At 44.7% G+C, this 15321-nt stretch overlaps 1 protein-coding gene across 1 annotated transcript in view; it reads right to left on the bottom strand.

Moving 5' to 3' along the window:
- Positions 1-904: 904 nt before the first annotated feature.
- The window catches only part of fam163ba (family with sequence similarity 163 member B, genome duplicate a), a 20547-nt gene continuing 6130 nt past the window's right edge, over positions 905-15321 (bottom strand). The window contains exons 2-3 of the mRNA XM_060050225.1: positions 5148-5263; positions 905-4033 (exon numbers count right to left, since the gene is read on the bottom strand). Coding sequence (XP_059906208.1) covers positions 3455-4033; positions 5148-5240 — 672 coding nt within the window. The 5' untranslated portion in view covers positions 5241-5263 and the 3' untranslated portion in view covers positions 905-3454. The remainder of the gene's footprint in view (positions 4034-5147; positions 5264-15321) is intronic.

Below are 15321 nucleotides of genomic sequence, written 5' to 3' on the forward strand. Positions count from 1 at the left end.
ATAGTAGGCCTACATGTACGGTCCGTGCACAGTCAAAGGATAAACATGATTTGCTGTCCTGTCTGGGATCCAGTGGTATTCACTGTTGCGTTGTGTGTTAAAAAAGGCTGGTTTAAGAAAGAATCACGTTTTTTCTATAATACATAGTCAGGGAGGATGCTGAGTACGATGGGATGGCATCCGTCAGCTCCGGCCCCTCACTACCGAATCTCTTCCTTCCTGTGAGCTGTGCAGGCTACGTCAGTTTGCAGTCCCTGGTGAAACACGAATACAGATATGAGCAAAAAGTAGAGTAGAACCACAACAATGACAAGGAGATTAATTATGGAGTTTTTTTGAGAATCCACAAAGTAATATCCCCCAAAAAAATACAACATAGAAAAACACTGGCACATAAAGAATGTACCACCACTATGAATTAAAATTTAAGTAAGTAACCCGTTACTTAATGCCAAAGATCTCAAACTCAGCATCCAAATAATTCCTATTAGCACTACATGCATGTGTGCACTATGCACACTTGCATGTTCAGTTCAAAGACCCAGATGCAGCCCTGAAATCTATACTGCGATGAATATATACAAGCAACACCGATGGCCTAATCCGGAGTCGCTGTAGCGTGCTTTTAGCTGAATCCAATGTTGATGATTACACATGGACAAGGTCCGTTCGGCAGCCAGTGGGATGTTGTGCACCATTTACCAGCACAGTGCACACCCATAGTAAGATGTCAGAGAGCCACCTCTGATATGAAGATGTCGCACCGGTTAGGGTGAAGAGACAGATCATTAACGGATTATTCGTTTCGAGCCGTAGCGAGCTGAGCTGTGTTGTGATGCCGAGTGGTGATTGGTCATCTGTGCTGTCAATTCGAAGGTCAGTGAATGGAATCAGGCGCCCACGCGACAGTTTCACATCCTTTTATTAGTAACCGTGTGTTTGCTAGATAATACATTTAGAACAACCATGGCATCATTGCTGCTCTCTACCGTGGAGACCAAGAGGAAAAAAAACGGTCCAAAGTAACAGAGAACCACAACGGAACAAAAGCAAACGCAAAGAATAATGTATTGTCAAGATAAAAGCAACACTGCATTTTATAAACGACATAATGAGCACTAATAATACTATTATTATAGTATCTAATATAACTCTCTGGTCGTCCTTTATGGCACTACATTTCCTGTGCAGCTGTCAAATAACATGACTTTCAAGAAGTAAACTAAGTATAGCATAGCATACCGTCATTTTGTATGTTGTGTGTGTGTGTGTGTGTAGTCTAGGTCTGAACTGTGTGTGGTTTCTCGATTTCTATTTACATGTCAAAACCGAAAGAGAAAAAAAATTCGTCTGTTAATAATGCAATATATATATATATATTCCTTGTACATGGAAACAGATGGAGGGAGAAAACAAAATAAGGTATTTTTAGTTCTTTCATAAAAACCAAGGTGTGTTTATGTATAGAGCCGGTCTAGTGCTGAAGGACTAGAATAGAAGCGTGTAATTGGGTTTCTTCTCAGGGAACCTAAAGGGTCTATTTAAGACACGCAATAGGGTTGGAAATGTCGCCGTTAGAGATGGCATGTTCTGTTTCTTTGAAGTGTAGAGGCAGTTAGACAACAACGGTGTTCACCACTCAATACAAGGACGACAATAAAAACCCGCCAGACATCCAATCAGCACCATGTGACCCCCCCACCCACCTTGACCAACCAATCAGCAGCTCTCCCCTTTCCGGTTATATCCCGGCGATAAATAATTGCACTCATTTAATGTGTCCCCGCGCGGCACCGTAAATGTCGGCCATCGCTTCCTTGTGTCAGAGTGCCATCCATCGCGGGCCAGGCAACGCTAGCCGATCTCCGAATGATAAAACCAGGAGAGAAGAGAGGTCCACAAAGTGTAGATGTCCAGATCTTCGGCGTCAGTCGAGGGCGCGGTATGCAACGAGCATGTTAAATATTCATTGACAAGCCTTTGGAAAAAGAAAATGAATCTCACATCCCATGAATCTGTAATTCCATCGAATTTAAACAGCCAAATCCATAGTGGGAGAGGTCCACAATTGGAACTGAAACAAGTGAATGATAATACATCACATCTATATCGCATCACTCTATAAACCTTCTGCTGTTGTGTGTTGTACTTATACCTCTAGTGGTCTTTTAACAATAATTATTCTTTGTCATGTGTCAGAGGACATACCGGCAACATATTTTACGCATTCAGGCTGGCTTAACGTAGACAAATGTTAGGATTAGACCCACACTCTGTGTTAGCACTAATTTATGGTAAATTGGCACATTTATAAATAAGACAAAATAACACACGCACACACTCGCGCACACACACACACACACACACACACACACACACACACACACACACACACACACACACACACACACACACACACACACACACACACACACACACACTGAGCCACACACAGAGACAGATACACACAGACACACACACACACACACACCCTATTACATTAATATCTAAAATGTTATTGCAATCCAAAATCGGGTTCAGTAGCAAAGCAACATTTTCTTGCCTGTAGCACTTTGAGATTGGTCCCAATGAAAGGCGCATTATAAGTTTAATTCAAGTTCAAGAATATTATTTCAAGAAAAAAGTGGCAATTATGTTAACCAACCACACACAGTCACACACGCAGACATAATTCCTTGGTTTGGCACCTAGAAATCAGGTTTGGCAAATAGTGGTACCTACAAGAAGAGTTCATATCGTTTGGAATAATTTCTTTCGTTTATTCTTGGTAAGCCCTTTACAGTATGTAACAATATTTCATGGCCTCTGATTGGCTGATTTAGGTGGTCTCAGTCAGGTGACAGCTACAGAGTTGGTTCCTTCACTTCACCAATATAATATTATTTTGAATAAATCGGTTTTGTTGTATTATATATGGTATAGATGGTCTAATCTAAACCAGCAGTGAAAGAAACAAACCCGGGTCGATTCTCTGTTTGGCCGTCATAGCGTTCAGGCCTCATCCCTCCTCCCAAGTAGAACTCTTTCACTCAGATTCAAAATGATTGATACAAAATTATTGTTCAGAGCAGAACATCATTCAAAGTTCAGGGTCACTATGTCTTGACTCTGAACCGTACGTTTCATCTGAAGGTGGGAATTCCTGCTATTTCTTACTGCATAAAACATCGTCTTCGCCTGTCCTGTCCTGAGTACCGCAAGAGTCAGTTCCCTCCTGCGGAAACTAGAATCTGAGCCACTAAGGCCGCCAACAGGGGCCCGACCCAGGCCCCATCACGTCCCAACCTAGAGCCCCACCCAGCCATCCCCAGACGCCCAAGTCCCACCAGAACCCAACTTCAAAAACCCATCAGGGCTCCCTCCTCCTCCTCCACCTTCTCCACCGTCACCATCAGCCCCCCCCCCACCCACACACACACACACACACACAGGGCTACACGTCGGTGCTGATGCTGCAGCTGCGCGTGAACATGTCCCTCATGGTGACAGCCCGCGTCAGGTGGTTCTTGCGGTAGCTGGACAGGCTGACGGGCACCGGCAGGTCCAGCTCCTGCGGCCCGCCCCGGAAGCTGAGGCGCTCCCCCCCGTTCCTCAGTCCGTCGGGGTGCGGCTGGTGGTAGGTGTGCTGGGGGAGGGGGTGGTGGGGCAGCGGCTGGGGGTGGAGCTGCAGCTGCTGCTGCTGCTGCTGCTGCGGGTGGAGCTGAAGGTGGTGCTGGGGCAGCAGCTGCTGCTGGGGCTGGGGCTGAGGCTGCGGCGGGGCCGGGGGGGCGGGCTGCAGATAGAAGGGCAGCTCATAGTGCGTGCAGGACGGGCAGATGGTCTGCGAGCGCGTCAGTTTGCGGGCCAGCGGCGGCGTGGTGAAGAGGGCGGGGCCATTGGGCACGGCGGAGGAAGCGGCCGCCGCGGCCGCCACGATGTTGTGGTTGGAGTGGACCGGCGGGAGGCGGGACGTGACCGCGAAGTCGGGCTCCTCCTCCTCGGATTCCGACTCCTCCTTCTTACAGCAGTAGTACTGGGGTCGCCGATAAGACAAAGGGGGAGGAGGGGGGAGAGGAAGGGAGGGGAGAGAGTAGATGGGAGGAAGACAAAAGGGGAATAGAGGGTGAAGGACATAAAAGGACGAGGGGGAGAGGGAGAGTGAGGGATGGAAGGAGGGGGAAAAGGGCAACGAAGGAGCGAGAGAATGGTGGGGAAAAGTAATGGAGGGTTTAAATGTAGAGAAACCAAGAGGTGAATCAATGCAGAGGAGAGATGGGAGTTGGGGAGGGCGGATGCAGTGTGAAGGACAGTGAGGGAGAGAGGAAGCAGGATATTACAAAGGCGAAGAGAGACAGATATCAGAAATACAACAATTACTGGTTTATCCTTTGCCTCAGTTTCTTTGCAGTTGCAACCTCGCAAGTAGGATTAAGCTCTAGATACACTATAAATTAATCCTATTAACTAATCTTTTTGCATGAATGTGCATACTTGGCATATTGCCCCCACTTAAGTCTCTTTCAATCTCTAAACATCTGATTGTCCCGGACCTCAATAAAGGGCATCCACTTCCTCCCAGTTGCCTCGTCATGCTATTGCAGAGTAATATCTGCAGGGGAAATGATTACAAGTCCCACTACAGCTGCCCATCAGAGCTCTTTCACTCTCTGGCAACTCGTTTAGAAGATCGAAGGGGCTCTTAATTTGAAATGAGTGAGTCAAGCAATATCAGTCTCATGTTACATGATAACAAAAACGAACAACCCTCACACAAATTGCTGTTATACATGTCCATCATGGCACCCATTGCACTTCTAACCTCAGCCCCCCCCCGCCCCCCTCCTCTGCACCAATCTGAGCTCTTTCGTTCTCTGGCTACTCGTTTAGAAGATGGAAGGGGCTCTTAATTTGAAATGAGGGAGTCCAGCAGTATCAGTCTCTCCCAATACCACTTCCGTCTCAAGGTTTCCTCCTTGATAATTAAAGAAGTTTTTCCTTGTTTTTTGGAGCAGCTAGTGTTACGATGGTGACATAAACAGGGCCAGTGAACACCTTTAAGACTATAACCGTGATTAAGGGCCATACAAAATGGTCTCGCCTTGACAATGGTGAAACACACCCACTCAACACAGCATGTTTGTATTTACCTGCAGCCTGCAGTAGCAGAGGACTGCGATGATACACAATAAGATAACGGTCGCTAGGATACCACCAGTGATCACCACAGTCCCGGCTGTCATTCGAATGCCTCTCCATCAACACCCTGAAGAGAGAGAGACAGAGGGACAGAGAGAGAGAGAGAGAGAGAGAGAGAGAGAGAGAGAGAGAGTCAGAGAGAAATAATAAAGACAGAGAAGGGGAAAGACAGAAGGAGAAGAAAGGTAGGATAGAAGAGAGACAAGAAAAGAAAGACAAATACAAAAAAATCTGTAAAAAGAAAACTTTTTTCGTACAGGTTTTTCATACTCAAATGCTGCTCAATCTTTGCTTTAACAAAAAAACAGATTATTATAGTCCCAATTGGTTTTTGAATGTGACCGTCTTTGCATCATATGTCGCATGAATGCATCCTTGAAGCCTTTTCTCACGAGACTCTCTAAAATAGCCTAATAGTCGCAACATTGGCTACCTTAGTTTTCCACTGAGCTGCAAAGACAGAGCAGAGAAAAGATACAGTAGGACAAGTACTGTAAAAGTGAAGCGGGCCAATGCACAGTGGAAAATGTGGAAGAAGAAGAGATGGTTGAATGTCTCTGAGCAAACAAACAGTGAGGCCGCGAGACACAGGGAAACAGAGGGGGAGAGAGGAGAGGGGGAGACTAACGAGGACACTGAGGGCCGGGCGTCGGGCGGGTTTCATTAAGTGGATTATAACCGCACATCGCCTCACTCACACTCATTGGATTAGCCAGCAGTTTGGAGAGCGCTAATAGAATCACCCAACAATGGCCACTCACATTATAGACTGCTGTCAGATTGAGACACAACCAGGTACCAACACAGGTGTTAGGAGGGAGTGACAGAGACAGAGACAGACAGAGAGACAGACAGACAGAGAGAGGCAGAGAGACAAAGACAGAGACAGAGAGAGAGAGAGAGAGAGAGAGAGAGAGAGAGAGAGAGAGAGAGAGAAAGAGAGATAGAGAGAGAGAGAAAAAGACAGAGTGAGAAAGAGATTGAAGAGACATCACGGATATGACGATAAAGTAGACACTTTAGCATGATGGCAGGGAGAGAGTCGATACAGGGGTGAGGGACGACAGGGGGGATTTGGACCATGAGCGATGGTTTTGTATGAGGTCACGGAAAAGAGGATGTAACACAATTTACTCCACAAATGAAAAAGATAGTGTAATGGGGAAATTGGGGCCCTGACGCGTTTCTCTGAGTGCTGCTTACACACGGAATGCAACGTTTAAAGCGACACTGCATGTTTCTGCAGAGCACTCGCATAAGGCTGTCATGGGAATATTGGAGTAAGCATGTAAGTGTGGGTGCCAGTGTGCTCTGTTCAATGATAAACATGTGACTGACAGGGCATCAGGAAACTAGATAAACACAGCCAGGTACACAGTCGGTCGATTCATTCAGTGCATGTGCACTGGGGATTATCGTGTTTCTCTGGGCTCCAAAAAAAGAAGAGAGCGCCTGCTGCGATGAAAGGAGGAGTTTGGTTCATAATCTGTCTTTGAGCTTTGCGGTGCTATGATGAAAAAAACAAAACAACAAAATTTTCCTCTAACCCCGTCGCTACAGGAGAGAAACTAAGTTGTTATCGTGCTACACAGACTTTCCTACTTTACTCTTACGTTTGTTATTTCAAACAAAGGCTTCTGATTATTCCAAATCAGTGATCACTGTGATAAAATGCCCGAACAAAAATGTTTAACTGGAGGGATGGAGAAAGAACAAGCATTGAAGCTGTGGACGATGAATTATGGACGTTGAACAAAAGGAAATACATAATAAATACATAAATATATAAGTCTTTATTGAATACAGAACCTGCAGCATTCAATCACCGTAAAAAATACATTTCAATAGCGAATGAAGATTAGAATGAGGTGGACAGTGAATAAGAGTGAATACAAATGAATATGAAAAGAGTGAGGGAGGAACCAGTTTCATGTTGAATGGGGAAACAAATGATAAGCCTTTATTTTCCTCTACCAGTCAGACGGATGTATCGTATTTGACACTGTTGGTAAAGCTTACGTGACTCTCGACTGTAACTCAAACAGAGCAAGATAAATTGATCGTAACTCAAAACTGAGTTCAGGATGCTTCTCTTGTGCTATTCGATACACTGTAGTCAAAAACATCTCATCCAACTTCAGTGTGTTGAAGAGAATTGATATAGCAGAGGGGAAACTAAGGGCAGATAATCAACATATCATCTGCCAATAACAAATCTATAAACAATGACAATGCTACAATATATTATTGTGACTATTGACTATTATAATAATTGCATATACAACCACCAGTGTTGTTTTTTGCAGGCAGTGTCTTGGAAGTACAGTCTATGTTCTCCACATCACTTTACCAGAGCACATTTCCAAATATTAATTGTATCATTATATTTTTTTATTACACAATAAAACGTATTTGGTTATTTATCAGAACTTGTCTTTTAATTCTCCTTGGCCTGAAGTGAGACATACGATGACTCTCGTTCAATCATTCCCTCCCCAGTTTGAGGGCCTGCGGTGGACACTGCCAAACACGGCATTGTGGATAATTGCCTGAAACCAAAAATAGGCCCCTGCAGTCTTGTTGCTAAGCTATGACTGAACAGCACCAAGCCATGATTGTAGCGGCCAGCACACATCAGCAGGGCTCCCTGTTGTCCAACAGACCTCAGACACATGCAGGAAAAAGGTGGATTAATGTGTCTTTGCAATATATAATTAATGATGGAGCAACTATTATAGCATGATACCACTGAAATATTGTATATACTATAATATAGTTAGTTAATCCACCATTACACCTTTTAGTGGACCTCACGTGTTTTCTTACGCTATGTACACCTTCATGAAAAGGTGTGTCTGTGTATGTGCTCAAACTACTGAGCTGGGTCTCAGAGACCCTGGACCCCAGCACGGCGACGCAGGGGGACTGTTTATCATTCAGGACGGGCAGCTTTAATCTTTGGACCATAAACCAACCCTTAAAGCATCTCCTAGGCAAAGCCCAGGAAATTACTGTGTCGGGTGGCATGTCCAAACAATACGCCCGGCTCCTGTTGCTACGGATATCCGGAGGGGTTCTCGATGAAGTTAGCATGGATTAGACTCTCTGCTTCTCCCAGTCCGTCTGCAAACACAATCAAATATCTTCTCCAACTCTCTCTCTCTCTCTCTCTCTCTGTCTTCCTCTCTCTTTCGCTCTCTCTCTCCCTCGCCCTCTTCCTCTCTCTCTCGCTCTCTCTCTCCCTCTCCATCTTCCTATCTCTCTCTTTTTCCCTTTCTCTCCCTCTACATCTCTCTATCTCTCTCTCCCCCCTTACCTCACCTCTCTAACCACCCCCTCAAGGTTCAAAATAGGCCAGGGTTCTAATCCAATCACAGAGCCACATCGTTCACTAGTTGGATCGATAGGAAGACATAACACTAGCCTAAGGAATGATGCTCAAAGTACCGCAAAATAAAAGTCGTCCTCATTCAACATCAGTCTGTCAGTCTGACACATCTCCTGTGTTTTGGGCCTGTATGTTTTGTAATTTTACTGTATCATATAAAAACTAAGAACACTATTTAATATAGATAATATTTAAAAGATTGAATTGGTGATGATCCAACTTTGCATGCAAGCCAACACGCACACTCACGCACGCAGACACACACACACACCCACCCACCCACACACTAAAAGCAGTAGCTAACATGTTCAGACATAATCAGATTAGTGTTGGAGATGCATCGCAGCGAGGCGACAAACACTATTAATTATTCACAACACAGCTGAGTGTAAAGGAGAGGGACCAGAAAATATATATAATTTTCAATAAACCCACGCACACACACACAAACACACACAAAAACACCTTCCTCTTCCCCGCTCAGACACTTTGCCAGACTGGACGGCTTGCAGGAGGTAATAGTTGTTGACAGCTTCTCGCTTGCCCCGAGGGAAGAGATCCAGGGGGGAACCCGACATGACGGGAACCCTACTCTCACACCCCTGAACTGTCAAAGCGGGAGGTGCCGCACACTCATACACACATCGCGACACACAAACATACAAGGACACACAGACCCACGCACACACCGCAGTGACACCAGCGAGGTTGTAGGTTTTAATCCAAAATGTTTGGTGGTTCCCTTTGGGGGACCACAATCCTGGAGTTTGTTTTGCATTGAGGTGGTGTGTGTGTGTGTGTGTGTGTGTGTGTGTGTGTGTGTGTGTGTGTGTGTGTGTGTGTGTGTGTGTGTGTGTGTTCAAAGTGTGTTTAGTAAGCGACTTAGTTATACTCACTCTACACTCACTCAAAACATCAACGCAATGTCACAAATTACATTTTGAATTCCTACTCAGAACAAAAACAGGAGCCATGGCAAATATTATTGGCAGGCATGGCCCATCCATTGTCTTTGACCAGAACCAAGTCAAAACAATGCACATGCTGACATTTTGGCTGCAAGGTTGTAAAAGACTCCAACGAGGAGCAAGGGTTTTACCCTGGAATGATGATAAACCATAAAAGGTTGTTATGGTCCTGAGGTGTTCTGCTGTAAGCCATGGGGGTACATTTATGTAATGATCACCCCTCGCAGCTAATTATAGATGATAAAGGGTGCTATTAGCTGGTGTGTGAATATAAAACGAGGAGGATATTGCCCAAAGCCTAACTATCACCCAGGGGTGACTTCATTTAATTACACCACCTGCTTAATGTCTCTCATAACAACCTTGATTTGGCCGGCCGCTGTTCAATAATGTGCGGCCCCTTCAACGGCCAACGCCTCGCACATGAAACAACTCTATTTGGGCCACTGCTCTCTGCTCCTCCAAGGAATGGCCTTCTCTGCTTTGTCCAGACGTCTTCGAAAATCAATTCTTTCCAAGGAGGCGCTGAGTAGTATTTTAGTTTGTTGCTCGGAAAAAAATCGCTGAGCGCATTATTCATGAGTTTCCATTTATGCCACCGGTAGAATGCCAAAGAATGCCAAAAAGTGTTTGACTAATTCTGTGAATCTGGCTCCTTGAAACAGGACAACTTCCTCCGCTGTTTGTGTGTGTGCGTGTGTGTGTGTGTGTGTGTGTGTGTGTGTGTGTGTGTGTGTGTGTGTGTGTGTGTGTGTGTGTGTGTGTGTGTGTGTGTGTGTGTGTGTGTGTGTGTGTGTGTGTGTGTGTGTGTGTGCGTGTATCTGTCTGTGACTGAGTTAGAAGGACAGAGAGCGAGAAAGAGAGAGAGAGAGAGAGAGAGAGAGAGAGAGAGAGAGAGAGAGAGAGAGAGAGAGAGAGAGAGAGAGAGAGAGAGATTATGTTTGTGTCCCTTCACATCTAGTCACTTATTATTCATCAAGCTACATTTTTGGTATACTGATTAAGAAACAAAACTGTATGTCCAATTGAATCCACATCAGTGCATACAAATCATGCACACTCTATCCATACACAATGCATACTCCCAGAGCCCACATCATCTTCTTTCTTTTCCCCAATTATTATCAATATTTATCTACTTTCAATTAATTTAGCAATAAACTTGGCAACAAAATCATCATTCAGCTCTTAACAAAATCCAAATCCAGCCATTTTGGTTTGGTTAAAGTCGAGGTTTGTCAAAGCAATTATACATGGCCAGAAAATAGAAATAGGAATACGCTCAATTAAATCAGTGTTGAAACAATTCCACATACATCTTTGATATCAAGATCGGCGGGCTCCTGATGCAAATAGGGGGACGGAACAGGTTCTAGATGAAGTTGTATGGATTACAGGCTGTTAAAGGATTAACCAAGGAGCGCTTTTACCTCATCAGCAACAGATACAGCAGTGGTCAATATGAGAATTTGGAAGAAAACCCACGAACACATTACAAACCGTTTCAGAATCCAACCCCTGGTTACATCAGAACTTGGGTTGCTAGATCTATGACAGATTATGTACCCATCATACAGACATATTTCGTTTTACACTTGGTTAGACAATCGTGATACACTCACAGTTCTGAAGTCTCTGATTCATGTATTGTTCTTCTGTTCTGCAAATAATGGCAAGGAATTAATAAACAATAAACTGAATGTTTTTTTGGTAAGGGGGTAGGTTAAATATAGAGATCCATCTGTTGACTAACAGAAGGCGTAGGTTATCACAAAACATCGAGGCCCACATTATCCACAGCTCCCCATGTAAATGCTAAGTGCGTACAATCAATTGTGTGCGAATTGCAGAGCTGACGTTGTGCATTCTCTAGAACTGCTGAGGCACACGAGGCAGATACGCCATTCATCTATTCTGCAAGTGCTAGTGTAAGTACTCTCTCCAAGGATCAACCAACAGAACCCGGGTGCAACGCAAACATTCCATACAGCTGCGGAAAACGTACAAGCCCTTTTGTTTGTAGAAAAATGTAAGAGGCTGCCAATGTATGCTTTTCTTGGGCCATATAACGGTTTTTTATTGGCCCATATAAGGACATGTGTTGGCAAGTATAAGGGCGTGTGTAGGCCAATATAAGGGGCGTGTGTTGGCCCATATAATGTCGTGTGTTGGCCAATATAAGAGTGTGTCTTGGACCATATAAGGGCGTGTCTTGGGCCATATATGGGCATGTGCTGGCAAATATAAGGCAACTTTCTGCTGCCTAAATTAAAGAAGGACCCTTCAAGGATGCTTGCCGAACAATCCTATGTCTCTCTCCAATCGGGGTGGGGGGTGAAATGTTTTTCTAACCACACACACATGCACGATACATAGACATGCACATGCACGATGACATGCACACACACGCCCACACACAAAACATGGACTAAACATCGTGTCAGGCCACTCACACCCCACTGCCTGCTAATTCCCCTCACCTGTCTCTAATCACCGTCATCTGGCTGCTCTGCAGATATTAAAGACTCTTTTCCCTGCGCCTCGGGCCCCATCAGCCCCCTGGGGCCTCTCCTCTCACCCCCACAGTCATGTTTGGGTCTATTTACGACCTTCATCCGCTGCTCAACTTTGATGTTATTCATTTCCAACCTTGAGTTCTGCCTGTGCATTTTCTTTTGTGCTGATGCTGATGAGGTTCTATACAAGGACGTCATGATCTGCTTCAACTGTAGACAGTCCCCCGCTAGGATATCATTACGCACGCACATACTCATGCACGCACACACACGTACACATACACAAACACGTACAGAGGCAGATGCACAAAAACAAATACACACACACACACACACACAGGCAACACTTCTCCCCACACAAACACACACGCACACACACCTGCATGCAGGCAGACTCACACACAAAGACACACACTCACGCAAATAAACTCAGGCAAACGCAGACACACACACACACACACACATACACAGACAATCACACACAGACAGACACCATGCTGTGTACACTCGTGTGCACACAAACCGTATGTCTGGTTGCCCGCCTACATCATCACACTCAACACAGACTAAGTTTGTGTGTGTGTGTGTGTGTGTGTGTGTGTGTGTGTGTGTGTGTGTGTGTGTGTGTGTGTGTGTGTGTGCGTGCGTGCGTGCGTGCGTGCATGCGTGTGTGTGTGTGTTTTTGTATGTGCCCTCTCACTTGAACACGCACACCTGTACTCAGACACACACACACACACGCGCACACACACACACACACACACACACACACACACACACACACAAAATCACACACACAAATGTACAAATGTCACGGCCTAAACGAGGGGAAAATGCAGGCAGTTGATAAAGCGACAGATTATCAGGTGCTCTAATGACCTGCAAGAGGCTGACTCATAACACCTACACACATTACTGTGCTGTGTGTGTGTGTGTGTGTGTGTGTGTGTGTGTGTCTTTGTGTGTGGATGTGTGTGTGTTTGTATGTGTGTGTTTCTCAGGGGGGGTGGGATGCTGTGAGAATTACTTTAGAAAGGAAGGCAAAACACATTGCTGGTTGGTGCACACATAAACACAAACACACGCACACACACACACACACACACACACACACACACACACACACACACACACACACACACACACACACACACACACACACACACACACACACACACACACACACACACACACACACACACACACACACCACACACACACACACACTCACACACGTATTCCCGCCCCAATCATAATCAGTGGAATGTTTGTCTTCTGTGTCGGAGTGACCGTTCGGATTCATGCATAAACTATCTCAGCAAGCTTACAAATGGATGTCTGAACGTTTTAGCTAATTTGACGAAATATTATGACGTTATATTTATCTGGTTATTATTTTAGATATGAATATTTATTTATTTGCTTTTACATTTTTCTTATTCTTTCTTGTTCTTTTCTTGCCCTTTTATTCTTAATAAAATGAACACAAGGTCGTTTCCATGTGATTTCTGATGTGCTGCATCGTTTTTACTTCTCCTTATGGCTCTCGGTTATATCAGAAGATTAAAGCTGAACAAATGAACATCAAGGTGAAATTGCAGCAGTGAGAACAACATATTTTGATTGAACAATAATAATATGCTTTCTTTTAGTCTTTTTCCTAATGTTTCCCTCACACAGCAAGACACACAGAAACACAGAGCAAGCGTCATGCATTATAAGGATGCTTACTGCACACACACACACACATACACAAACACACAAACACACGCACGCACACACATGGATCCTCTTCCCTCTGGCGGGCCTGTTAATGGCGGCGCAGGCCCGCCTGAAACCTGATTCCCATTTCCCTGTCCTCTGAATCAGATAAGACGACCGAATAACATTTTCTTTGTATCACTTGACAAAGAGTCAATTCTGTTTGAGGTTATTATTCTTCACTTACTTCGTCTTTTGTATTTCCCAGTGGCGATTGTCGGCAACCTGGCAATATATTAGCATAAAAGGATTCTATAATTACATATGCACATCATCAACACGGTGTTCATAATAACGTTCAGCACTTACTGGTGGCTTTCGGACCAGCGACGGCTGACTAACCGCTTATTGACTGTTTGCTCATGCGAAAGACTTGAGTCTATAAAATGTAAATACTAAACCCTGCGGTTGGCGAGCATTTACTTCAGCCCGGCCCAGAGTTTAAGTCCCTTAATAATGCAGGGGAGTTAAAATCAATGACTTCAGTGTTGGCATGATGTGTATACCCGGTAGCTGGTCGATGTAAAGGCATGGTCAAAACTCTGAACCCAAATGGACCCGGTTCTGTAGCTGGGTGAGCATCTACTGTATGTTATGTCAACATTCAACAGAGACGTTGAAAAAGTATACCCCTAAATACGAGATTCTCATGCCACACAACCCGCTAGCTCCTGAGCAAGCGTGTGTGACTATCCAACACACTTTGTATTTACTGGATGTGTTACACCCATGTGACACAGACTCTGTCAAACAACATGACAAGCCTTTAGGCCAGATTGGCCCCCAAAGTGCTGCCATTACAGAGGAGCGAGCAGAGAGCAACAAGCTCACAATCAACACGAGAACTCCCTCCATGAGCCCCACAAAGCACGGCGCTCAAAACCAGATTGAGGTAATTCAAAATCTTTGTTGTTTTGTTATTATTATTGCGTGAAATTATAAAGTATACTTTTTCAAATAGAATTTCAAGGCTTGTGTATCTCACTCGAAACATATGGATGCATTCTGGTCCAAATAAAAAGTCTCTGTTACAGCCAGCTACACAAAGAGATACATGGGCACACACACACACAGACACACACCCTAGCACCTGGCAATATGCCAAAGGAAATGTAGAAGCAAGGTAGGGTAGAGGGGATCAAATAAAAAAATGACATAATCTGTTCATACCTTGCCACACCCCTCGATAACGTGGTCTAAAAGAACCCACAAACACACACGCACAGACTCACACACACACACACGTGGGGACCACACACACACACACACACACACACACACAAACACACAAGCACACACACACACACACACACACACACACACACACACACACACACACACACACACACACACACACACACACACACACACACACACACACACACACACACTGCACAGTGTGTAGACACAGAATCTCAGAAAGCAGTTTGATGCACAGAAGACAAACCGATTCTTCATCTGCACATTGCAGTGCTATCCTACAGGGAAGTGT

This window comes from Gadus macrocephalus, chromosome 4, assembly GCF_031168955.1.
Source record: "Gadus macrocephalus chromosome 4, ASM3116895v1".
Lineage (NCBI taxonomy): Eukaryota > Metazoa > Chordata > Actinopteri > Gadiformes > Gadidae > Gadus > Gadus macrocephalus.